The 26,796-nt window shown below is 46.4% G+C and overlaps 1 protein-coding gene across 15 annotated transcripts in view; it reads right to left on the reverse strand.

Moving 5' to 3' along the window:
- Znf536 (zinc finger protein 536) overlaps nt 1-26,796 on the reverse strand; it is a 455,136-nt gene that overhangs the window by 58,390 nt on the left and 369,950 nt on the right. The window contains exon 8 of one of the 15 annotated variants that reach the window (XM_031386238.1): nt 2,955-2,994. The exons of the other annotated variants lie outside the window; for them this stretch is intronic. Within the exon in view, the coding sequence (XP_031242098.1) occupies nt 2,955-2,994 (40 nt within the window). The remainder of the gene's footprint in view (nt 1-2,954; nt 2,995-26,796) is intronic. 15 annotated transcript variants of the gene reach the window in all.

A 26,796-nucleotide genomic window follows, 5' to 3' on the forward strand; every position in this document is an offset into this window, starting at 1 on the left:
CAGAGTTACAGAGAGAGAAAGACAGAGAGGGACATAAAGACAGACAAACACAGAGAGAGGGGGAGACAGAGACAGACACAGAGGCAAGCTGACAAAGACACAGACAGAGACACAGACACACAGAGACAAGAGGGACAGAAAGACAGACACAGAGGCAAGCAGACAGAGACACAGACAGATAGACACACAGAGACAAGCAGGGACAGAAAGACAGACAGACAGAGAGAGTGAGTGAGAGAGAGAGAATATCAAATTTGAAAGGCAGAGAGCCTGGTGTATTGGGATAAGTATGACAACTGCCAAAATAAATAAATAAAACTACTTTATTTGCCTTCTTATGTCCACAAAGAGAAGATGAGAGCAGATGCTAGCAGCAGACAAGTGTTTCCAAAGGAGAAGAAAATATTTCCAAAGGAGATCAGCGTCGCAGCAGAACAGGTGAGGGAGGAATCGGGCTACCTAAGGACTGATAACTCTGGAGCAAGTGGGAGCCATCTTCGACTTTGTGCAGGAGGAGGTGAGGAGACTGGGGGCCGATTAACAAATACCCCAAGAAGCCAGAGAAGTGCGGGTGGACCAGAGCCCTTATGCAACACCTATATTTAATAACGACTCTGAGGGAGATCAAGGAAATTAAACACCAGTAAGCTTGACTTGAGCAGTGGGGAAGATATTGGAAACACTAATCAGAGACAAAATAGGGAAAGTTATGATTTAATTAAAGATATTCAGCATGGATTCACAAAAGGGAGATCATACGTAACAAAACTAATAGAATATTTTGAAAAAGTAACAAAAAGGAATTGGAGAGGGAAACCAGGGGTATAATTTACTGGGACTTTAAGAAAGCTTTGATGACCTGCCTCACAAAAGACTAATCTCCAGCCGTAGGGAGTTTGGGTTGGAGTGTGGTAGGGGGTGGAGAATAAATGAAGAATCATCTGGAACAAACGGTGCTTGTGAGCACTGCCCTGAGCAGATTAGGACGGGGGCGGGGGGGGGGTATGGATGCTGACTGCTGGAACTTCCTGAGATCTGAATTTTTTTAAAATTAATTTTCTGTAAAACACAGTGCCTCCTCAGCTCAAATAGGATGCTGTTCTCACACAGGTGTGTGAGGTGCTGAAGGGCAGGTACAGGCTCGGGCCACAGAGATGACATCACTGGGGAAGGCCAGCTAAAATGGGATGGGGGAGTGGTAACTCTGCAAGTGCAGTGAGTTGCATGTGACCAGATTAGGGAGGGAAGGCATGGCCGTTAATTGTGCACAAATAATCAACACGGAGACATAGAACATGACTGTGGGGCTTGAAGCTCCATGATCTGGACACATGCCCACTAATGGGTGCAGCTACGCCTCACACCTACCTTGACAGCTTTACACATAAGCTGTACATACACCACAGGTACATACTACAGATCACAGAGGGGATACTTGCAAACAACTCCGAAGCCTTTGAAAGTTACATCCTTTGACACGTCTCATAGCCGCACACCGACATGTTTGTGTACCACTGTGTGCATTTCTGTTTGTAGACCCATGTGCACACGGGGTTGGGAAAGCCTGCACTTAGGTTCCTGACTCTCCCCAGAAGCCAGACTGTGATGCACAGGTAGAAAGTATACATAAAAGGAGAACTTTCTATTTTCTGCCAGGAAATATTAGGAGATGTACTAGGGAGAGAGAGGTCCTGTTAGTCCATCACTGTGATAACAGATGCCATAGAAATTAAAACAGACGTGGGACAGAGAACGTGGCACACAAAGTGACCTTCATAACCACAAGCCAAACCTGACCAGAGTACCTTGTCTGGAAAAATAACTGAGATTCCCCCAAGTGCCCTTGAGTGACACTTGGGAACAGAGCTGTAAACATGGTGGCAACAGCCAGAGGAAGATGGTGGCCTAGAATTGCCCCCTTGTCCTCTCGGCTCTTCCTTAAAGCTGAACTAGGAAACAGTTTACTTGAACAAAGTCACAAAGGGTTCCTCCAGAGTGCATGCTTGCTGTTTACCTGGGACACGTGAATAATGTCCAGAGTCTGAGAGATGCCCAGTGGCTTTGGGACATGTGTGTACTAATGTGATAATCTCTTTGCAAGGTGTGATGTCACCTGCTGTTTATAAAACTGTGACAAGCCCATGGAGCCGATGCACGATACAGATGTCCAGACATATATTCCAATGTGTGAAATATCAGACTGACACGAACCTCCTTTTACGGCATATATCATTCATTAATATTAAAATGCAACTTGAACAATGTCCATATTTCAAAGGTCGATGAGGCTGAAGAGTCACAAAATGAAGGCAGCCATGTCCTTCTCAGTCTTAATAGTGGGTACATTACCCCAATTTAAAACTTCGAAGGGGTTCCTTCATCCCAACACTAAAAAAAAAAAATCTATGCTCTTATCTCTGTTCCTACTTTGGTCATTTTAACTCTGAATGTATGTCCTTAAAATGACAGTTATAAACTTAGGCCATGGGACTACCTTGCTACTGACTGACATTATCTTCTAAGATCTTTCAGGGACAGGCCAAATAGAACAGGGCTTCTTGTGTAGGAAACGTATACACGACTTGGTACCTATGGCTTCTTTGCTAAATTTATGCCCCCATATCCGAAGCTTTCCCCATCATGTGGATGGTTTTTTTGTAACATGTGGATTTTAAGAGAAAAAAATATAAAAATACACTTCTTGCTTTTCAAATACGGGGATTTCTATTTTGTCTTTCCAATACTCATGACTAGGGTTATTTAGAGAGAGCTTTAAACCCTTCTCACACCTATAATGCGCCCTAAATAAACAAGCTCTCTAAAAGAAAGCTCACCTCTCACCTCCTTTTTGCTCCCAAGCCTCAACCACTCCACGGAGTCATTGTTTTTGGTAGCCAGCAGCACCCCAAAGTAGAAAAGTGCTCTCAGAAGGAAGACAAAGGGTTAAAATGTACCTGTCAGGGCTGTCTCTAGAAAGCAGTCCTCGAGAATCATCTGTCAGTAAGACAAAATTAATTGCTACATGTAACATGAAAAAAAATCAATGTAAATTAAACACTGAATAAACGGTATAAAAGTTTAGGAGAACCTGATTGTTAAATAATTACTGATACATGCATGAATTTTCAACAAGCTCTGCCAAGGATGGAACTTAACAAGGCTCCTTCTGTATTTTCCCAAAATCATGCGTGTGTCCTGAGAACATCTTCCCCCTATCCACTTCCCATTAAGTGAGAAGACTAAGCAGGTCCCAGTACTTACAGTAACTTAGAAAGTTAAGTGGCTTGAGAGGCTTACAGCAATTGAGGCAGTGTAGAAGACACACCCTGAGCTGAGAGCTTAGACTGAGATGTTAGCACCAAAAGGAGCCCCTGTCACAGGTGCCCGCCCTCTGAAGCTGGAAAATTGTGCAACCCAGGGCAAAGGTTGTTTTAATTTGTGCAAAGACCACTTTACTTAGGACAGCAAGTCAGTCATTACAAATACCTTAAATATGGCCAAGACGTAAATTTTGATTACTTAAAGTTAGTATTAACCCTTACATTTGCTTCTGAGAGGGGCACACTTGTGTCACAGTGTGCTTGTAGAGGTCAGAGGGCGACCCGGAGTTGGGTCTCATCTATCATGTGGTCTTCCTTATCGAACTCAGATCATTAAGTTTGGGAACCAATGTGTTTATTCACTGAACCAATTTACTAGTCCCATGGTCGCCACTTGTGATGTGACTCTTGAGCCTACTTCCTGGCTTCCTGGTGTTGGCAGGAAAGGGTGAAAGACAACTGGGAATGCTGAGGCCATCAAAGAGCACCTGCCTCAGCTGGATCTCTGGGGATCTGGGTTTCTAACTTCAAGCCCAGCCTTTTCCACTCCAGTGAATGCACAGGACCAAAGAACCTACATGAGCTCTTTCTTGATTCCCCCATGTAAGGACCCAGAGAGCCTCTTGCTGCCTCCTCTGTCTAGTCTTTGGCTAAAGCCCTTCCTATCACTTCCCCTGGTGAGACTGGGATGGCAGCCGTCTCTCTTTTCTCAGTGGGATCTATCTGTTGCTGAGGTTGGAGCTGGCGGGCACCTCTGATGACCAGTTTCTGAAACTCCAGTTTCAACTCTGTGATGTGCTTTAGACCCTCTTGCTTCAATCTCTCCTCTCCCTGACATCCTATGATCTAACCAGACAGCACATGCCCATCTCCTATGAGGCCATGAGGATGTTGCCTCTTTCCATATTCTGGTGCTGGTGATGACCCATAACTAGGGCTTGGGCTCCCTCCAGAAGAAAGTCGTCCAAAGCTGGTATCAAGAGGTAAAGGGCAGGCTTGCCAGCTCTTCAAGGAGCATTGAATGGAAGACCTTTCTTCCACCACATCCCCAAACTTCAGGGCTAAAATGGATCCCACATGCCCTCCAAGTGTACTTTGTAAAAACCAACATACAATTTTTTTTTAATTCACAATATACAATTTGTAAAATTAAGGAGCAGAAGATTACTTAGGAGAGAAAGATTTGCAATGCAAACGAACATTCTGATTTACAGAGTCACCACGGGGTTCCTTCCATGAGTCAATCTAAAATAGGATTCAGCTCTCAGCACATCTAAAATAGGATCTGGTTGCCGAAATGCAGTTCACATGGCACACCAGCAGCAGCCTCATCCACGGGGCCACCGCAAGGAGCCAGGCACTCTGGAGAACTTGTTGCAATTTGGATCTGGTTGGGTTCTTCTGAGAGGGTTGCCACTCCTCTCACCACCATGGCCTCTCTCTGGTTTATAAAGTTAAAGTCAGTCTTTGGCAATTAGAATCCCTTTTCCATGTATAACCTTTAAAACACCTTGGTAGACCTGCCCCCACTTAATGAAGGGCCCTAAAGGTCTTGTTACCTGATCAGGAAGATTGTGGATCTCAGCCAAAGATGTTTCCTTATTGCCCTATGACATTCAGAGGTTTGGCAGGAGGCGCCTTTGCATTGGAGAGGTAAATTCAAAGCTTAAAATCCAGTGAAAGAGCTCAGTGAGATGACTCGGTGTGTACGGGTACCTGATGCCCAGTCTACCCTGCTGGGAACCACACAGCTGAACGAGAGAACTGGCTCCATAAGTTGCTATGGCTACCACATGTCCACCATTGCACACTCCAATCCCTCTTTCCAAAGTATAAATACGAAAGAACAATGATCAAATGCATCTAGCATGTAAGCATCCCTTTGCTTGGCCACAATCGGTCTGTTTATAGTGATGGAGTCTATGAACAAAGGATGACTAAGCAGGGTTACACCCATGCAAACACAGGCAGTTCTAAGTGGACTCAGTTTATTTAAAGAAAGAAGAAGAAAAAGAAAAAGAAGAGGAGGAAGAAGAAGAAGAAGAAGAAGAAGAAGAAGAAGAAGAAGAAGAAGAAGAAGAAGAAGAAGAAGAGGAAGGAGAAGAAGGGGAAGAAGAGAGACAGAGAGAGAAAGAGAGAGCACATGAAGTTGGAAGGGAGAAGTGTCTGGGACAGCAAGGTGAGCAGGAATTGAAGTGAACAGGAAAGGATGTGGGTTTGATTAAAACACATTAGATGCATGTATACAATTCTCAGACAATAAAATACTTTATTTCAAGAAAAAACTAAGTCAGTTTGGGGGATGGTGGCAGAGAAGTAAGACAAGGTCTTGTTATATAGCCCAGGTTAGCCCTGAACTCTTGATCTTGCTGACTCTGGACAGAAGGAGTGCACCATTGTGTCTTTTCTTCCCGTGTCTGAAAACCCTGAGCTTGCCCCAGATAGTGCCCAGTGCTGCCTTTCCCAGTGTTTTCATACACACCAGGCCAGCAAGGCTTGGCAGGCAAGCAAGAGGCCTGTGCTATGCGGAACCCTGGAGCTGGAGACAATGGTAAGGCTAACTTAGGGTCTCAGCCTTGAATCTCACTAGCTGTAATTTCATCACTTCCTTTTGTTTGTTCCTAGAACCCAAAGTCATCTCACCTCCAGGTACTGTGCTTTCAGTACCATTTGTCTCCCAGAGTACCTGTGCTGGAACATGTTGGAGGCTGTCTCTAGAGTGGTGGTTTGGGGGACGGGGGATGGGAGGATGGGGGGATAAGGGGATGGGAGATAGGGGCAGCTGGGGGTTACAGAAGATCTTCAGGCCCACCCCTTATTGAGGAGCTACTGACAGTGGATAGCTGCTGAGAGAGAACCATTCTTTATTGAGGATGTAGACATTGGTAGGAGTCTTATGCTCCAATGGGTGCTACACACACACACACACACACACACACACACACACACACGCACACGCACACACACGCACACACTCTCACACAAACTCACATGTGCACACACACACACACACACACACACAAGCAAACAACATTGACCGAACTCAGTAGGTTATTCCCCCCACAAAAAAGACATGAAGTTCAAAGTGGGACATGTTGGGGGATATGAGGGAGCAGAGGGGAGAAATTGAGAGTAGATACATTTATATTTCATTGTATACATGTACAGAATTCTCAAAAGTTAAGACATTTAAAAAAAACTAAACTTGGGCTAAATTCCGAGTGCTTGCCTAGTACGTACAGGGGATTAGGGTTCTATGTCTAGTATTGCCAATAAATACATAAGAAAAGAAAGAAAGAAAGAAAATGAAATTTAAATAAATAAATAAATAAATAAATAAATAAAGTGAAGGTTGATGCAAGGTAATTAGGTCATGGGGGCTATAAAAGGATTAATCTTGTCTCTGGGGAGCCATTCAGGTCAGAGAGGAGTGGATTAGTTCTAAGAGAGAGCAGGTTGGTATAAAAACCAGCCCCTCCCCCCAACCCTTGTTCCAGGTTCATCATCTGACCTCTCTCTTACACACTCCCATCATGCCATCAAGCCATCTCCTCACGAGCAGAGGAGAACCTGGAACCATGTTCCCAATTTTCCAGATATGAGAGCTAAATAGCCTATTTTCCTTATAAAAGTTCTCAGCCTCAGGTACTCTGCTGTAGCAGTACAGAACAGAATAAGACTCAGGGAGTCTGGCAGATCGAGTCAGAAGAAAAGAAATAAGGCTTTGTTCAAAATCTGCAACAGTCTTGATTGGCAAAGAGAAAAAAAAATCTAGCTTCAGTTGATTAAGATGTTTTCTTCTCCCTCCTCCTCCCCTTCCTCTTCCTCTTCTTCCTCCTCCTCTTCTTCCTCTTCCCTTTCTGCTCCTTCTCTTCCACTTCTGGCTATGGCTCATAGCAAATAAACTGTTCTACTGAGAATAACTAAAACCTTGAAGATTTTTAAGTGTGCATGTAAATTACCTTAGGGCATAAGTTGCCAGGACTTTAAGGGCCAAGACTCTAGGAAAGAGAGAGTCAGAGAGATGGGCCTGTTTCCAAGGCTGCCTTACAGGTGGCAGCTGGAATGAGCTAAACACAGATTTCTGTAACCCAAGGAAAGAACAGAGGAGGCAAAGATTCCAGTGCAGGGCCTCGAGGGATGGAGATAGATAGTCCTTGGTGAGCAGTCCACAAGTTCACATGGGACCCCTATAGGGACAAGTGTGGACTAAGGACAAACAGGAAATAAAACCTTGAAATGGCTCCTCTTTGATAACTTAAGGCAATCTGTCCCGAGCCCACTGGCCTACAGGAAGGCATTATTTACTGTGATCCTATAAAGGCCTCTGGTCACTTAGGCTGTGGCTCTTGCAGAACTGGAAAGTGCTGTTGGTACAATGTACAAATTGCACCTATTCCCAAGACTTAATAAGAAAAAGTGTGTTAATATCAAATTAATAATTGGATGTAGGCTCAAACAACACTATTCTGGGAGAACATGCTTGGATAAGATACATTATAGTTACCTTGATTATTTGTATGCATTTAATGGGGCTATTAAGAATTTTAAATGGAACATACAACCCATATCATATGCCCATCTGATTCTAGAGCTTGCCTTTAGCTCTATACTTTTTACATGCAATGTCTGACATTTGGTGAAGTTACCTGGCACCCCGGAAGATGAGAACAAGTGAGGAGAAGCAAAAGTAGGCAACAAGTACTAAAAGCAGACTCGCCGATGGATGCTTTCTGTACCGGGCTCCATTCAAGCATTAGGAAGTGTAACTAGTGCACATATGAAAACAGATTACAGCATGAAGAGCAAAATTCTAAAACTAAAGAGTGTAATGTCTGAAATTAAGCAGTAGGTAATTTATTAATTAGCAACTAGTTATTAATTAATACAAGTATTAAAATGATTTCTTTATTATCATTTCATTTGTATTTTAGTCATATGAATGCTTTGCCTGCATGTATGTATGTGTACAATGTGTGTTCCTCCTGTCTGTCTTCCTGCCAGAAGAGAATGTGGGCATCAGATGCCCTCAAACTGGAGCCATAGACAGTTGTGAGCTGCCATGTGGGTGTTGGGATTGAACCTAGTTCCTCTGTCAGAACAGTTGGTCCTCTTAACCTAACTGAGCCACCCTCTCAGGCCCCAAAACCAGATACATTTTGAAACTAAGAAAAAATTATTATACTGGAAATAGAGTCTGTTTACTACCTCAAGATCCCTTATTCTTGACCCTAGAGATCTGGAAAGATCTTCCCTGAGTACCCCTAGTCCACCACTACCTCACACTGCCCTTTAGATGCCCATAGAGCTCTTTCCAGACACAAGAGGGTTTAATCTGTACTAAAGGTTACATCAGTGACTTTTCTCATCTCTCACTGTGACGTAATACAGAGACAATTTAAGGGAAGAACGTTCTATTCTGGCTGATGGTTTAGAGCAGTGGTTCCCAAATGTCCTAATGCTGAGACCCTTTAATACAGTTTCTCATGTTGTGGCGACACCCCACCCCCAGCCATAAAATCATTTTCGTTTCTACTTCATAACTGAAGGTGCTATGAATTATAATGAAAATATTTCTGGAGAGAGAGGTTTGTCAAAGGGGTCACTCCCCCAGGTTGAGAACTAGTGGTTTAGGGGGATACCTTCCAGGGTGGCAGAGAAAGTTTGGAGGCAGGGCGAGTGTATTGCTGCAGCAGGGATGGGTTGTGGGATGGTGGTGGGGCAGCTAGCTACATGTCGCCACAGCCAGAAAACAGAGATTTCAAACTGGAACTGGACTGTTACCCTCAAGTCCACTCCTAAGACTTTAAGTCTGTCAGCTAGGGCCGATGTTAAGGTCCCACAGCCTCCCTCCCCAAACACACACACACACACACACATACACAATAGTGCCCCCAGCTGGAGACCAACTGGATGCAGGAGCCTGGAACATTACACATTCCAACCACAACACTGTTCAGACCCAGAAGGTCATGATCACAGCTACAGTGGTGGAGACCTGGTGAGGCAGCAGAGGTCTGAGCAGCGGCTGCACCCGCCATACTGGCCAGGGCTTTGCGGTTGCCCGCTGATCTTGATCTCATCATCACCCAGAGTGAGAGGTGGTGTGTTAGGACAAGGGCCTCATAGCCACGACAGAGTTGTCTGGTATACCTGGAGCAGTCAGGTAGGAACCCCCAGGGCATCCACAGGCTACTCCTGGGTAGTCCAGGATGAAGCCACCAAGACGCCTATGTTTGTTTTGAATGCCCCAGGTGTTCCGGCACTGGGTGAAAACAGAATGGATTGGCCGTTTATTTTGTGGATACGGCATTGCCCTTGTGAAAATGCTCATGGAGCATTCTGACGCCTTTGTTAGCCCTCCTTAAAACTAGCACAGGCTCTCTCAGAAGAGCAAGGTGAGAGGCAACCAGCCCAATCAATTTTATGTGACAGAGGGTTATCCCAAGCAGAGAGCTAAGAAATCCCACTCTTACCAAGCATGCAAAGGCAGAGCAGAGGATGAGACTCTAGTAAAAGAGATTTGGGCTTGTTATCTAAGAAGGGCCCTGCGATAATTATGTGTAACAGGATATTAGAATAAGCTTCTCTTGCCAAAAAGCTGACCCTGAAATGTATGGTATATGGCAGCCTCACCCAGACTGAAATGTAGGATGGCAAAGACATGCTTTTGATACTATACCAGGGCCCTATTTGAGGGCAGAGAAAGACTATGTTGGAAAGTGTATGAGACGTCTGTGGGGGGAAAGAATAGGTTATTTAGGTATGTTGTGATCTCAGCCCTCCTTCCATGGGATAGGCCCAGGGGAGCTTCTGCTACTTCAAGCCTAGTAAGTAGAGCCTCAAAGGGAGCCTGTCCCTTGTCCTCCCAAGACTCAGCCTGAGGAGAAGCTGGTAATGGCTCTGAGGATAGGTGGAGACATTCCATGGGAATGACCCGAGGTGGGGTTTTTGATACTAATGACTAGTTCTCAACACATGGAAGCAGGTCACTGTGGGAGGGACCCCATGCTTAAAGCCCTGCTAATGAAGTTACAGAGAACATCTCAAACCATGGGTGATAGAGTTCTGGAAAGAGGTGGGCAGGGTGGTCCTCTGTACCCAGCCCAGGGGAACATAACCATGGTAGCTATATGTCTAGGCCCATGGGTCCCAGGAAGAAAACAGAGATGATAGAGAAGGAAGAGAAAAAATGCTGACTCTGCACGTTCCTGCCGGAAGCAGGCCAAGCTGGCTCTGGACGTCTCGTTCCTAGTTCATGCAGGTTTGCCATTTTGGCCGTTTACGTGGACAGGTGCTTCTACGAGCCAGACAGAAAGGTCTTGTAGCTGAAAGGCACGTCACGGAAAAGTATTGGGTGGGGCCTATCTTCTAGACCTCGCTCTACAGGGCTAAAGATACTTCCAGTGGCAGACAGAGGCTTATGTTTTTCTTTTCTTTCTTTCTTTCTTTTCTTTTTTCTTTTTTTGGTTTTTTAGAGACAGGGTTTCTCTGTGTATCCCTGGCTGTCCTGGAACTCACTCTGTAGACCAGGCTGGCCTCGAACTCAGAAATCCGCCTGCCTCTACCTCCCAAGTGCTGGGATTAAAGGCGTGCGCCACCTCCGCCCGGCTATAGACAGAGGCTTATGTTCCATGCCTGTAGACCTCTGCCTTCAAGGAAAAAAGATGACAAAGCGCGTATGCAGTTCTTAACAGTTAGTAACACCTCAGGAGAAGGGCAAAGCTCTTTGCTCTTGTCCTTTGCCAAGCCATGCACTTGGGTCCCTTCACTTGGCCCAAGGAGAAAGAGGCCCTGTGATACTAGGCTGGAGATGGACAAGTATGTATTCTCCAGTCCACAGGTGTGTTGGGGATAAAAACCCTGTCATTTCCTTTATGCAACCCAAATTCTTCCATTCCCTTTATCGCTAAGATGCTGGTGACTAGGTGCACATGAGAAACCCCTTGTAGGTGGTCGTCACTGTTGATGATTAACGTGCTGATCCCAACAAGAATCCAATGGCCAGATGTACATGAAGGAGACCATATTGCTTAAGTGAGATCTGTTCCTCCCGAGACCCTTCTGAAAAGTGCTGCATCCCTGGGCACCTCGCACGGACAGTTCTATGTGGCCCACAGAAGGGCTGCACTCATCACCTGGGGTAGCCAGAGAAGAGATTGCAGCCACCAGTTTCAAAGCGCCACATGGCAGGAAGCTGGGTTTCCAGCAGGCAGAGGAGGAGGTATGCTCTGTCTTCCCTCAGTGTCCTGCTGTGTTTAGAAACCCCATCCAAGAGGCAGCGTATGGATCCGTGCAAAGATCTGCTGTCGTGTAATGAAACGGTAATGGGAGGCAGTCCGGAAGTCGTCTTTCCACAGCCACCAACGGATGCCATCCGCAAGGAGGGCAGCTGCTCCTCCAATCTGCCCTGCATTTTTAAAGTCAGCTCTTGCTTTGGAGACCAAGGACACCCCCCCCCCCCCAGCCACACTGGAGCTCTCCTTGCCTTGGGAGAACCATCTGCACCAATATAATGCCTCTGCACCCATCAGGCGCTCTCTCCTCCTGGCCAGAGGGCCTTGCGTGGCTGAGAAGTCACCCCCTATAGGGGAACTAGAGAGCAAGAATGCCTTGCAAGAAGGACAGCTCCTGGTGCAGGCAGGCAGGGAGCCATCTTGGAGAGCTGTTGTGCCCATGCCCAGTTCTGAGAACTGCACACCCTCCCTCTCTTTGTTAAGGCAATAATAAGCACAAAGCCACAACAAAATCCAAATATTCGGTAAGTTCCAAAAGGAACAGGATGGGTCTGTCGTCTCTTCCAGATACCTGTTCGCCACTATGGATCTTCCCCCTGCCAGTGCTGAGCCGTCTCCAATACACGCCATATGCCTGTTTCTTTACTTAGCATTGTTTGGGGTGGGAATCCTTCAGAGAATGGAAGGTCCCCGAATATTTGGCAAGCAGAGCCAGGACACCAGCTGAATATGCACAGGGATGGTGGGTCCCTAAACACGCCCTCAGACACATACAAGCACACACACAGACACACAGATTTTCTCCCAGACTGTAACTTTACTCATCAATTCCTTTTTCTATGTATAGTAACAGAATTAAAATAAGCCCAATGCTAGAAAAGCAGCAAATTAAGACTGCCTTGCCCATCCCTAGGTAGAAGCATCCAGCCAAGATTTCTGGCTACAGGGTGAGCCAGACACCTGCATGACCAGGTACGCAGATGCATCCAGTCTGCTCATGGTTTGGATTGGCACAGACTGGGTGTTGGATAAATGGCATCACAAGCTACATCTATGAGACGGAAATCTTGGCCCTGTCTGGGTGGGTCATCTGAGTGCCTGACATGAACCTGACATTCATGGTTCTGGCTCCTTGTAAATGTGCGAATTCAACATCTACTGATGTTGGATGTCCAGAGCCACCAAGGCAGGAATAAACATACCAGCAGGAAGCTGTTGGTGTTTTACCATCTCCATACCTTTGGTGATAGGACGGCTGTCAGCAGGCATCTGCATGGCTGCTGCTGGCTTTGGTGTGTGAGACACACTGGCGCCTTCGATTGAGACCTTAAAGGGTGGTCCCAAGTAGGCAGATGATAGTCTATTACTGAAACCTGAGAAATGGTCTTCTTTTTATTTTTTTTCCTAAGGAATTAGGGCAACCAGAAGCATGGCTTGAATGCCTCCCTCTCAAGAGTAACCATTTTCCCTGACTGGTATCTTAAGCTTGTCAAGCACTTAGCCAGAGCTTTCCAAAGAGAGTTTGGAGGAAGCATATGGTGTTCGCCCGGTCCATATGACTGGCTGAGCGTCGACCACTACTGTTGATATAACATCTCACTTTTTCCTCAATATTATGACAGCATTTGTCAATGAAAATTAAATGACTGTCAAACTTCTGCTAACTTACGGCACAACCATCAGAGAAAGCCAGCGTCTCGCCTTAAGCCAAAGGGACCTTGTCTTTATGCTTAACCAAGAGTAGAGGGAGGAAGACATTGGGGTTTGGGTGCCAGTAGAGAAGGGCTTGCCAAGCTAGCACTACGGTACAAGAAACACCACCGTCCTGTACCCAAGCTGCTGAGAAAGGGAGCCTGGTGCGGGTAGGGATGGGGAGTGGCAATTTAGGGTGTAGGCTCTGGACAGGCAATTCTTCATGAAGGGAACAACACCATGTGTTAGATGTATGTGTGGTTAAAAGGAGAGAAAAAAGATTACATCTGCAAAATCAAAGATCCTTGTGGGGCATGTTTAAAATCTAATGGTGATATACTGGAGAAGTCACATGGAAACATTTAAAAGCTAGATCATGTTGAAATGAATACAAGCTTTTATATCTCTGAGTGACCTCAGCATCCTTCATTCCAGTATGGGGGACAGAAGATGGGGTGACAGTATTTCTTCCTCACTGAGGAAGCGAAGTCCATTGTGGAATTACAAAAGCTTCGAGATCCCAACATTTGCAGCCACTGTTGTCCCCTTTGGCTGCCTTGCTGCAAAGAGTTTGGAGGTAAATGAGTGGCAGACAGAATACCAGCAGGAGAGTAGATGGAGGACCACCTAGGAACTGAGGTCTTTAAACCTCCTTCATGCCCAGACCCTTCCTCTGAACTCCCCACACCCATAGATTCCATCATCTGAAAAGGATTCCTTGAGCCAGGTATGGTAGTGATGCAGGCCTATAATCCTAGCACAGGCTACGGAGGTGGAGGCCGAGGGATCACAAGTTAGAAGCCAACATAGGCTACATAGGCAGAACCTGCCCCAAAAACACACAAAACAAACAAACAACAAACAACCCAAACCACAAAAACCCTAATTAAAAATTATCTTAAGAGGAGCTCATAAAGTCCACTTGAGTCTCTCTGACTTATTTATTTGCATTTCCCCGAAACCATCACTAATCTCAACAGGCAGTGACGTCTGCCACATCCAACCTGCTGTCATGATCGGCCAGACTTACTATAAGACATGAACACACATCTACTGGGCATGGGCAGGACTTCTACTTTTTATAGAACAGTCTCTATGTATTTCATCTTGTGTCCTTCCCATGACACATCCAGAAAGACAGAGAGGAGGAGCATTCCCTACACACAGTAAGACCTCACATGCTTCTTTAAGATCATGCAGACAATTAAGGAAGGCAAATATATATATAGACACATATATAGTGTACATACATATATGTGTGTGTGTGTATATATATATATATATATATATATATATATATACATATATATAAATACTGATTCCAACAAGCAGTTAGCCACAGCTTAATAGCCCCACATGGCCATCTTCTGGTCCACTGGTGAGAGATCTGTTCTTTATGAGAGATCTGTAAATGCATTGTCCATGGGCTCAAGTTTCCCAGATGACATGTTCCCTTGCCACAAGCTATTTGGAAATAGCACACCTGGTCATATCTATAAGAACTAATGGCTAGCAAAAGCCTCTCTTCATGTAATTGGCCTCCATGTGTTGGGCTGAGACCCTAGTGCTTCAGGTAGTAGAATAGGTACCTTGTGCAGAATCGCCCTGAATTAACTCATAGGTGCCCTGCTATGTGCCAGCAAGCTAAAGCAAAGGATATTTGCAATATTACCAACACCCACATTGCCTCCCAAACACTTGTTTCAGGATGAGAGATGTGAGCAGCCTTAAGACAGATTCCCCAGACCCCATCCCTATCTGCTGCATGTCTTTGTGGTCCCTCAAATTTAACCTTGATCACTCTGGACCACAGGGACATTGGAAGCATGCCCACTTTTGATGTTAAAGTGGAGACATAGCACAGATATAGGAGTTTGTTGTTGTTGTTGTTGTTGTTATTTTGATTGGTTTGCTTTGTCCGTGCATATCAGGATTCAGATATCAGCATCTACTTTACTCAGCAGGCTAAAGAGAACGTTCTTCTCTCCCTGAAAGCCTAAGCTCTTTCCTCTACACAAGTCCAAAGACCCAGGTGGGAGGATCTAGAGACCAAGCCAGCTCTGGGATCTCAATGAGCTACGTTGAAATGTTGAAGTCTTGGTGTCAGTAGTTCAATTTCCAACCCCAAAGTATTCTCCCTGACACAAAGAGGGGCAGCCTGGCGCAGCAACAAAAGCCAGTGTGGGTGGCAAGGTGACTGCACATTTCAGCTTCAATGCTCCGGTGTGGGGCTTGCACCTGATTACCAGATGCTTCAAGCAGATGGCCAGGGAGGGGGAGCCGGCTTCTGGTTGTTTCTGAGGGCTACAGGAGAACCAATCCAGAGAGCCGGTCGGGAGCGCCCAGCTCAGCGTGTTCTCCAGGCGCCCTGCAGACTGGAGCCCCAATTCTGGGGAGCCTTCCAAATCTACGCATGCCCACCTTGAGTGTGGAGCTCGGACAAGGCTTGGCCACCACGCATGCTTTTGTCCACTGACTGCTGTAGGATCTCTTTTCTGGATGGTCTTCTGGAACAGGCCATGCTGCATCTGTTATCCAATCCAGAAGGTCTCAATAAATAGGATTCATTTGCAAATTAATTTTTCAGGAACTGACTGGGTGAGCAATAAAAAAAAAAGGAGTTTTCCTGTGATACCGAGCCTGGCCTCACTTGCAACCCTGGGTAGCTGCTTCTTTCAGTTCACCTTGACCCTGGGATCTATGAGCCCTGACAATGACCTAGCCCCTACCTATAAGGTGGGAGCAGCTCCTGGGAAAGGAAGAGCTGGCAGAAGGGGCGCAGGCTGTGCCAAGCAGGGCTTTCTGGAGAAATGAGGATTTTTCAAAGCTCCTCTCGCAGCAGAAGCTGCTGGCAGGGTCTATGGGCCAGGGCTGAAAGGAGGCTCAGCCTGGTCTTGTTCCTGCCCAGAGTCTCCTTTCTCTTCCAGGAAATCCAAGTCCTTGCATGCCCAGGCACACATGACTATGCAAATGTAGGAACAGGCACACAGGGATAGGTACTTGTGAGTGCATGTACACACACACACACACACACACACACACACACACACAGACACATACACACACAAGTACACGCACGCGCGTATGCACACACACAGGCATGCACAGACACACACACACATACACAGTCACAGACACACAAGTACATGCACACACACAGTCACACACATGCACACATGCACGACATACACATGCACACAGGCACACACACACACACACAGAGCATCTACCTGAGAATAGTTATGGGTTGTTTCTCTCAACTGATGTGTCCCTCCCCCATCTCAATCTCAACAAGTGTCTGAGATACACAAAGTGCTCAGTGAATCAATGAATGGGTGAGTGAGTACATGAGTGAGGCCCAACTTTAGGCTCTCCCTGCCCGTGCAACCTCGCTAAGGATTACGGAGGGCTCCTGATGCTCCCATGTCCTCTCAGCCTGTCAGCCTCCACAGCTAATCTTATCACAACCCGACTCTACCCAGGGGAGCCTGTCTCCCCGGTTCACACTCGCTGTGGCCTCTTGCCCAAGACAGCCCTGTCTTCAGCATAGGTGCTCTCGCCACACAGACACCAAGGTGCAGAGCCTGCACATTGCACTAACTGGTGTTCTTGGACATTTGGGATTGTTCAGCTCCATCTTGATGTGGCAAAACAGGGCTGGTGTGCCCGTGAGGGCCCCTCGCTCTCCTTCATCTTGGCTTTCCTTCTGCCAGGTGAGGACTGTGTGCTCTGCTGGATGCATGAGATGCACCGCCCGGGAATACCAATAGGAGCAGAGAGAGATGCCCAGCCGCAGAGGAGGAGCAAATCATGAGAGCATTGGGGTACCCAGTGTTCTCTCACTATGGCCACCCACTGGCTCTGCAAGCCTGACTACTCTGAGCCTCACTTCTTCCTTGATAAAATGGAGACACTTCATAGGGCTTGTGAAAGGAAGTGAAAGGAAATGGGCTGCCGAGTACATAGCCAGCATGTGACATTGGATGCTCAGTGACAACCCCACTCATCACATCTTCCATAGGCAGAACAGATACGTGTTAAGCCTGGATTCAGGGTTTGACCTAGGGCCAACATCAGAACAAGCACCCACCGGGACTGTCACCCTTAAACCCACTGTGTTATATCTGAACAAACAAGATTGAATGGCCATACACAGCCTCTTCGTTCTTGGATAACACCCCTCCAACAGGCACAACATGTTCTGCTGTAGAATGGAGTGCCAAGGTGTACTATGTCCCCTTCTCTGTCTTCCTAGGCAAAAAAATGGAGGCAACTTTGTGTCCCTGACCAAAATCAGAACGCAGGGAACCAAAGAGGCAAGTGGGAGGTCTCCAAGGTCTTGAGGGTGGTGACAGGGCTGCCAGGCCAGCACTGTAACAGGCGGCTGTGACTGGTGGCAGAGCCTCCAGCCCCAGGCTCTTCCACAGAGGCAAGGATTAGCCCTGTGCCCTGGCCAGCGGCCAGCTCAGATCCTTTCATTTGGCCTACTTAGCTGTCCCCCCAGGGGTGCTGGGAAGGGGATGATTCATCACTGTTTGGGGCACCCTCATGCAGAGAGGGTCCACCCGGGAGGGGCTGTATCTCTGTCAACTGGTGTGACATGACAAGCCCTGTCCCTGAGCTCTGGCCACGGGAAACCGAAGCAGGCAGGGTAATGCTGGTCCTGGGATGTGTTGTGATCGGTACTCAGAAAGCCAGGAGCAAAGGCCACCGCATGCCTGGAATACCCAGGCATGTCTGTGCTGAGCCTGTCTGCTAGCGCCTTGCACCGGTCAGGGCTGAACAGAGGGGTCATGCTCTCCACATGAGATAGGCCACATGCCTATTTCAGGTCACTGCCAGAAGCAGGGCAATGTTGGAGAGAGCAAAGCAAGAGAACATTATCTGCGACCACTCAGAATCCCACTGAATCTCTATGTCTACAGAATACAGAGGGATTAGGCGACCTTTTGGCAGGGACACTACAATCAAGAGAGGTGGGGCCCTGGGCCCAAGGGCGCCCAGTACAATGAAGGCACCCCTGGGACCTCATTCTCCTGCCTTACACCTAGAGTTGAGAAATAACAGCCTCCTCCCTGATAGACCAGTCAGAGGAGCCCAGAGGGAGCTGTATCAGGAGGCAACCAATGGGAAATCCTTCGTGGATGAGCCCCACCAGGATGGGGTCCAGGGGCTTCATTGCTACCTTCCAATTGCTGTGTGTCCATCTCTTTCTACTTCTTGAGGGTTTGGTTGAGCCTTAAAATACACACTTCTTCAATCTAGTAAACAAGCTGGGGGACTGGGGTGGGGTGCTGAAGGTAAGGGCTTTCCTGTATCAGAGTGTGGCTGTTGCTGGCTGGACGCCCCAGTCTGGCTCGGTCACCCCTGCAGCACATCCGCTCAGCACTCACTTCCCTTCTGCACAAGTAATTAAGAAACACCTGTGTTTCTCCATCAGGCTGCACATTTGGGGAAGAGCGTCTCTCACATCACTTGGAAGGGGGACTCAAGTCCCCTCTCGAGCTCAGCTGTGGTGTGGCCCAGGGTCCCCTTTCTCTGTCTCCATCGGGGGACAGAAGCAAATCTGGAAAAACTCACAGCTCCACGGAATCTGCTTCAAAATGGCCGAAGCACCCCCCCCCCCGAACTTTGCAGCGTCGGGCTCCTGGAGGTGCCTTGGTGCCAGCTCTCATGCCTATGCCAGCTTTTGCACAAGCGAACAGCTTGTATCCCCATGAAAATCAATGGATGGAACAAATTGTATTAAATTATGTAAAATGATACTAAAGAGCACATTCTACCAGTGAATAGAAGGAAAAAAATACCCCCCCCCAAATCTTGTTTTAATAAATCTGGCAAAATTATAGAAGACAATTAGGAAGGGGGAAATGCTAAATTTTTATGGCATTTAAAGTCACATCTCCTGGCCATAAGCGGAGGCTAGGGATTTATCCCCTCATAGGTCAGACAGGCATAATTCTTTCGTATGTCTGACACCTTTGAGTTATTTATCACCCTGCTCCAGCCAGCGACATCTCCTGCCTGACTCTCTTCCATGGAGACAGACTGGACCAGGCAGCCAAAAGGAGCAGGCAGTGTTTTGAGGATTCTTTTTCTTTTTAATCAAATTTTCTTCCTTTCATATAATATGTTTTCCTTGGTAAATAGCTGTAGTTAGCATTGAACTTGCGATATAACCTCTTGTCAATATAAAGGAAAAAATTTGAAAATGTTTTAGCCACTTCCATTCTTTTGATTCCTTCATGTAGCTACCATCGAGAGAGAGAGAGAGAGAGAGAGAGAGAGAGAGAGAGAGAGCGCCTTTTTCTCTCCTCTAGCTTTAACTTCAAGCCCCCATGTCAGTCCCAGCACCAGAGGTCCAGTCAAAGCTTCTACATGATTTCTGTCATGAGAAAAGAAGAGAGAAGCATCTCCTGAATGCTGGCCTCTGGAGTTTGCCATGGTCTGTAGAAGAGCTTACCTTCTTCTACTTATCCTAGACTTGCCTGGAGAGAAGGAAGGCATCACTTGGGAGATGCAAGCAGGGGATGGCGGATCAAATGCTTCCTGCTCATGTATCAGGCAAGTGAACAGCGACTACATAGTGGGTGGATGAGGCTAGACAGGAGCTCTGTGGTTATGCCCCCCGTGGTGTGATTTCCAAAGCTCACCTGGACTCAGTCATCTGTACTCCTCTGGAACCAGAGCTGACCTGGGACCTCGGTCAGAGGCCTCACCCTGTATTGTTATCCATGGCTGCCATCCCCTAAACCTAAGTAGCCACACCCCAACCACCTTTTCCCTTCAACATGCCCAAGGTCACCAAACCTTAGACATATTTAATGTAGACTTGTTTAAATTGAGCAGGAGTAAAGAATAATAGCCACCTTACTACTAAATATGATTTTTGAATTTCTTCCTCTAACATCCAAATAAAAAGCCAAACCAACCAACCAAACAAACAAAAACCCTCATGGCCCATCGTACATAGGGAGGAGTCTGAAAGCCATTGTGATATCTTTTTAAGTGTTCCCAAGGTTGGAGGCATGGTTCAGTGATTAAGAACATGTAGTCCTGCTGCAGAGGAGCCAAGCTCAGTTCCCATCACCCATGTCGAGTGGCTTCCAACTACCTATAGTTCTAGCTCCAAGAGATCAGACTCTGCCAGACTCTGCCAGGCTGCGGGCACCTCACTCCCAGGCACAACCACCCTACACATATCTGTGTAACAAAAAAAAATATTAAAATATGTCTAAAACAGATCCCTTCTAAGAAGCCTTTACTCTCCTTGTTGAGGGCTTTCTCAAACCCTGGAGGATCACCTAAGGCCATGTGAGGAGGGACCAAGGTTCATGGCAGGCCCTGAGCTCTAAGAGCAGGACCCACAACGAGAAAGAAGAGTCTGGAATGACTAATGGGCCCTAGATGTCAGGACAGGCAGAAAGGGGAGGGGCCAACTAAGAACACCAAGGGAGTCACACAGAATGACTGAACTTAGGGACCTTCTTCTTATATGTCAGTCTAGATTTCAGAGTAACACACACACACACACACACACACACACACACACACACACACACACCATGGAATCCCCAGTTGGCCTCTAGGCTGAATTTTATTACAAAGCAGGAGAGAGGGTTTATACAATAGTTGCTAAGAGTTGCAAAGGGCTTGTTCCCCAAGGATTTGTGTGTTTGAGGATTGTTCCCTGTAGCAATAGGATTGGGACAGACTTAGTGGATGGTAATTAGGTCATGTGGGCCCCATCCTGAAGAATGGATTAATGTTGGTCTCTTGGAGTCGACTGGTTCTCACAGGAGTGAATTTGCTGTACAAAGGATGTGTTGTGACAAAGCAAGACCACCCCAAAGGTGACTTTGGTCACTACTACATGAAGTTGTAATACAGCCAGAGAACCCAAGCCAGGGTACCATACTGTTTTACCCTTCCAGCTGTGAGAATCTCATGAGCTAAATAAACCCCCTTGTTTTATAAATTACCCATCCTTGGGTGTTTTGTTATAGCCACACAAAAATGAACTAATACAATAAAGTCATGGTGAGACAGGCTCACTTCAGAACCTTGTCCCATAAGGCACAAAACCTCTCTAACACATAAAACACAGAGGAAATTTTTCATTCATTCATTCATTCATTCATTCATCCATTCATCCACCCATCCACCCATTCATTCGATATAATTTAAAGACCTGTTGGTACCAAGCACCCATGAATTGCTGAAGTTTGACTAACCAGATAAGTATCCAACCCCCTTATCCATGAAGAGCATGTTGGAGTAGCAGATGGTGACACACCTTGGAGACAGACTGGGGAGAAATCTAGAATGAGAATTGTTCGAAACCTAAGTGGGGGAGGGATCTTCAGGGAAAGATGCTCTGGGATATCGTAAGTGAAAAAGACCTGTGCAAGGTGAGGAACCATGTTCACCATGCCATTTAGTGTGCGAATGTCCTGCAGGAGGCAGAGGACATGGGCAGTGTGGTGGCTTTGAGACAGGAGCTTGACAGCTTTTACACAGAGAGCTGGTATGGGCAGGACCAAGTTCTGTCAGAGCAAAGTTTCAAGTTAGAGGTGCACAGGTGGGTCAGCCTGTGGCAAGAGGAACCCCCAGGGATCTGAACTTCACTAACAATGTCAGGCTAGACATCGAGAGAAACACTGAGCAGAGTGGAGAACAGGCTACGCGGTGGAGGTGACGAGGCCAACAGGAAGACCAATAATAACGTAAGCAGGGGGGTTCAACCAGGTCTCAGTGCACTTGGTCCAGTGTGATGAGGAAAAAGGATTGAAGACAGTCTCCAGACTAATTCTGAAAGCAGTGTACAGATGTGAGGACGTGGGAAAGTCTGGTGGTAGGAGGCAAAAAAGATACTTATCAGTTTTCTACCTGACATCACGGTGGGTCAGAGTTCCTGCGGTTAGAGGGATGAAGCATGTAGGCTGAGTGAGGTGTCTCACAGCTGTCTAGGGCTCCTGCTCTGGCCATCTAGGGACTCGGAGGTACTAGGAGCCTCGGGACCTTGGAGGCTAATGAAAGTCATTAGAGGCCAGCAGCCTCCCTCGCTACCCAGGACATGTAGTCTCTTTCACCCTGGTGATGCCTGATAGTGATGGGGCCACCAACTCAGATCAGCCTTGCTTGGAGCCAGATTGCAGCAGGCTCTACTGCATTCATATAACATCACCTTAAATAGCTGGAAAGAACAGAGATATAAAGCATCACATCCCTGCCCCCCACCCAAAACCTCAAAGCCTCTCGCTATGGGGACTTTTTTATAAAAATAATAATAAGACTTTAAGGGGTGTGAACGTGGGCCTGCCTGTTACATTTTTTCTAGCAAACAAGGTACTGCATCTTAATATTTCTAACAACCAATACAGAGTAGCACTTCTGACCTACCAGGGGCCAGGAGCCAAGAGCACATGGCAGTAATGGGGATAGGGAACCCAGGGCATTAAGCTGCCCCAACCATCCAGTGGCAATTGTCCTCTGAGAACACCACTGGTTCCTAAGCCAGAGCTTCACTTGGACTTTGCTGATGTCCCTGAGGTTTGTACCTGCTGACCGGCACTTAAGGCTGCATTATGAGCCCCTTCTTTGGGCAGGTACAGCTGTTTCTATACTTATAGCTTTTTATACACAGCAAATTGCCCAAAACACCCAAATAAATAACAGGGAACCTATTCTTCCCACCTGCCTGAGGGCTGGTTGAAAAGCAATGGGAAAAACTGACGCTTAGGCTCACATCAGCGGGGGAAATGGATGCTTCAAGCCCAGGCCGGGAGGTTCATGGTGAGCCAGCTTTGATTACTACAGGTTTCTGTTCAACTGTGCAAGCCATTTTTAATCTGCTGGTTCAAGGAGTGTGCCTATGAATTGAAGGGCACTGAACTCTACCTAGGGAACTGGTTCAATGTGCTGTAGTTAAAATGCAAATGAATCAAGCAGGATTCCAAAGAGGAAAAGGTCTAAATTGAAGAGGAAGGTGAAGGAACATGGGTGATGCTCCAAAGGTCCCAATCCCCAGGGCTGTAGTGATGCCTCCTAGTCAAATGTACCCTCCATCCCTGGGCTCTGCCCGAAAGCCTCAGGTGCCGTGGCCAGATGTCCTCTACCCCAGCTCTGTGGCTGCCATAGTTTCACACTCTGTCATGCTTAAGACAAACTTTATTGTGGGGATGCCTGTGGTGCTGGTGGTGGTAGTGGTAAGATAACAGTTTTAGGTTTGCAACTCTGTACAGTTTAAAAAACAAAAAACAAAGAAACACCAATGAAACAGGGCTGGAGAGATGGACTGGTGTTTAAAAGCATTTAGCAATCTTGCAGAGGACCTGAGTTGGGTTCCTAGCACCTAGGCCAGGGACATACAACTCCCTAAAATTCCAGATCCTAGAGATATGCTATCTCTGGGCTCCACAGGCACCTGCACTCATGTGCACATATCCGCACATAGACATCAACATACACATAATTAAAATAATAAATCGCAAAAAAACCATGGAACTTATATTACTGTGTACATTTACACATTTCTCACATTTCTTTCTTACATTTATTTCCCTCCCTCCCTCCTTCCCTCCCTGTCTCTCTCCCTCTCTGCTTCCCCCCTGCCTCCTTCCCTTCCTTCTTTCCTTCCTTCCTTCTTTTCCTTGAGATAGGGTCTTGTTCTATAGCCTACCCAAGTCGCCTGGCACTCAAAATCCTCTAGCCTCACTCTCCCAAAATGTCTTATCTACTTTTCTGTTGCTGTAACGAATCTCCACAACCATGGCAAGTTATAGAAGAAAGGTTTTATCTTGGTTTATAGGTTTAGAGGGGTATGAGCCCATGATGCCAGAGCAAAGACAAGCAGCCAAGAGTTGGCACAGCAACTAGAGAGGGAAGCTGAGGGCTCACTCGTAGTTTGAAGCATGAAGCAAAGAGAGCAACTGGAAATGGCCCAAGTAACTAACCCCTCAAAGCCTGACTCTAGTGACATTCTTCTCCAACAAGACCACACCCCCTAAATCTCCCCAAACAGCACCATCACTGTGGACCAAGTGTTGAAATACACGGACCACACATTTCACTCTCATTGTCCATATGCCATTCTCATGCAGGGATTGCAGGAGCATGCTACTGACTAGCAAACTGCTTCATGGGTGCAGAGGAGACATTTTACTTCAGCCTCTGGCCCCACAAAGTCTGGACTTTGTAACCTTCTTATGGCACAGAGAGGCAGCAGGCCCTTTCTGTAGTCTGACCTCAAGTGTGATGACAGAGGTCAGCACCCATGGAAAGGCTGTCAGGTCATCCATAATGATCTACAGAAGATACCTCCGCTGCAATTCAGGGAGGTGTGGGGGGGATGCAGGGTGTCAGGGGAATTATCCAGTCATGGGAATGGAGAGTAGAATGGTCTTATCAGACTCTGGGGACAGCAGGGGAGAAAGGGATGGTAGAGGTAGGTGGGAAGGAGTGAAATTATGGGTATTATGACAAATAAGTCCTGGCACACAGCATTTCAAGGTTTGTTGTACAATCTGTGAGTGTTTAACACACATATACACGCACACACAATATTTAAGAAGATAGATATCCTGATTTGAATATCACACATGTATAGTCGTGGAAGCATGACATGATGTTCCACAAATATATACAATTTTATGCATTAGTTAGAAAGATTTTTTAAAAACTTCAGTACTATCAAGTTGCTTCATTCTTGGTATAAATAACATTATCTGGGTCATATGGCAGCTCTCGCCCCTTATCAAAGAAGCTTCGTTTTGCAAAAGATGAAGATCATCACAGAAAGCCACAACTGGGCAAAATGGAGAGACCAACTGACAGAGGGGTGGCCAGCCTAGGCTGATAGAGCTATGACACTACATACCAGTAGCAACAAAACCCAACACCATCAGGAGCAAAGCTGCACAGAACATGCCAGGGCTTGGGACAGCCGGGAGAGAGCTAGCTGTGACATCCATGTGGCCAGTCACCAAGTCAAAACCTAAGGCTTATGGAACACCACAGAACAGGGGGTAGAAGGATTGTAAGGGCCAGAGGACCAGGATGGGACACCTGCTGGGAGATAGTCTCTTTTATATGATAGGAACATTGAGCCCAGGAAACCTCAACAATGTAGATACCTAAACAAGACTCAAAGAACGATATCACTCATTGACATTCCTACGTGGATGGGGGAGTCTCATGGGGTTTTACATCTTGAACTACAGACAACTGATGATGTCTAAGAGGGAGGATCAGTCTCCTCCTGGTTGCTTATCCAGTCCCAAGTGGTCATCCCTAAACACGTATCAGCAACACTAAGTGAACCCAGAAAGTTGCACTAATAAAGTTATATAAATACATATGTGTGTCTGTGTGTGTGTGTGTGTGTGTAGTGATTATAATAAAAAATAAGGGGCCATGAATCTGAAAAGTGGTGGGAGGGACATGAGAGGGATTGGAGAGAACAGAATGGGGGAATGATATAAATAGAATGCTCATATATAAAATTTTCAAAAAATAAATTAAACTGTTATTATTGTTATTCTTATTAAATTCTTTTATCCATCTTGGCTGAAGTATAATTGGCAAATACAGATTACACACATATTCAAGGCCTACCGCATGTCAATCTGACAAACACTGGCAAGTGTCCTTAATTTCAGAATGGAACTAGATGACAGAGCAGACTTAAATATTATTTTTTAATCTAAGAGCTCCTCTTCTTATCCGCCCACCCCTCGCCCACCCCCAAAGTATGTTCCATGCTTTCCTTCAGATCTGACTAAAATTACTTCCTACAGCTGAACACCAGATTCTAAATGTCACCTCAGAAGACTAGGAGACCATTTATTTCCTATTTATTGCAAATATTGTCTGGTGTTCTGCATCTAAAGAATGCTCTTGATTAGGAAGGCCCTTCCTTTTGTTCCCAGCTTCTAAAAATATAAAGGCTATCACAAAATATGAAATAAAACCCTAGTACAGATGACATGAATCTTTTCCATCAGACTTTAATTTGTGTGCATGAATGTGTGTGTGTGTGTGTGTGTGTGTGTGTGTGTGTGTGTGTTTCAGAACGGGGGTAGCACATTAATATAAGGATTCAAAAGAATAATTAAAGATCTACCTGGACACGAATGTGCCTGAGGGAGGACCTTTTATGTTGTTTTGCATTCTGTGTGTCATTCAAAAGGTTTGCAACTGGGGAATGATGTTGAACTAAAATAAGACAAGAGCACATTGAGGGAAATTATACCCTGTCCAATGAGTTGACACCCCCTTTAGACAGCTCACCACGACAGCTCACTGCAGTCACCACTGGTGCACAGGGGGTGACATTTAGACTCTGCACAGTAGTGCAGGAGAAAAGCCATGTCTGCTGAGCATCGAGCATGGAGGGCGAGCCTACGGCAGGAGAACACAGAGCGCCCTGGCGCCTCCAACATGGCTGTCCTTGGACCATGTGGACGTTGCAGCTGACTAGTCCCCTGCACAATCCCTGGCAGACCCTGCTCAGATCTGTCCCTGATAATGTTGCTTTTTGTTGGTGC

The sequence above is a fragment of the Mastomys coucha genome, unplaced genomic scaffold, assembly GCF_008632895.1.
Source record: "Mastomys coucha isolate ucsf_1 unplaced genomic scaffold, UCSF_Mcou_1 pScaffold21, whole genome shotgun sequence".
Classification (NCBI taxonomy): Eukaryota; Metazoa; Chordata; class Mammalia; order Rodentia; family Muridae; genus Mastomys; species Mastomys coucha.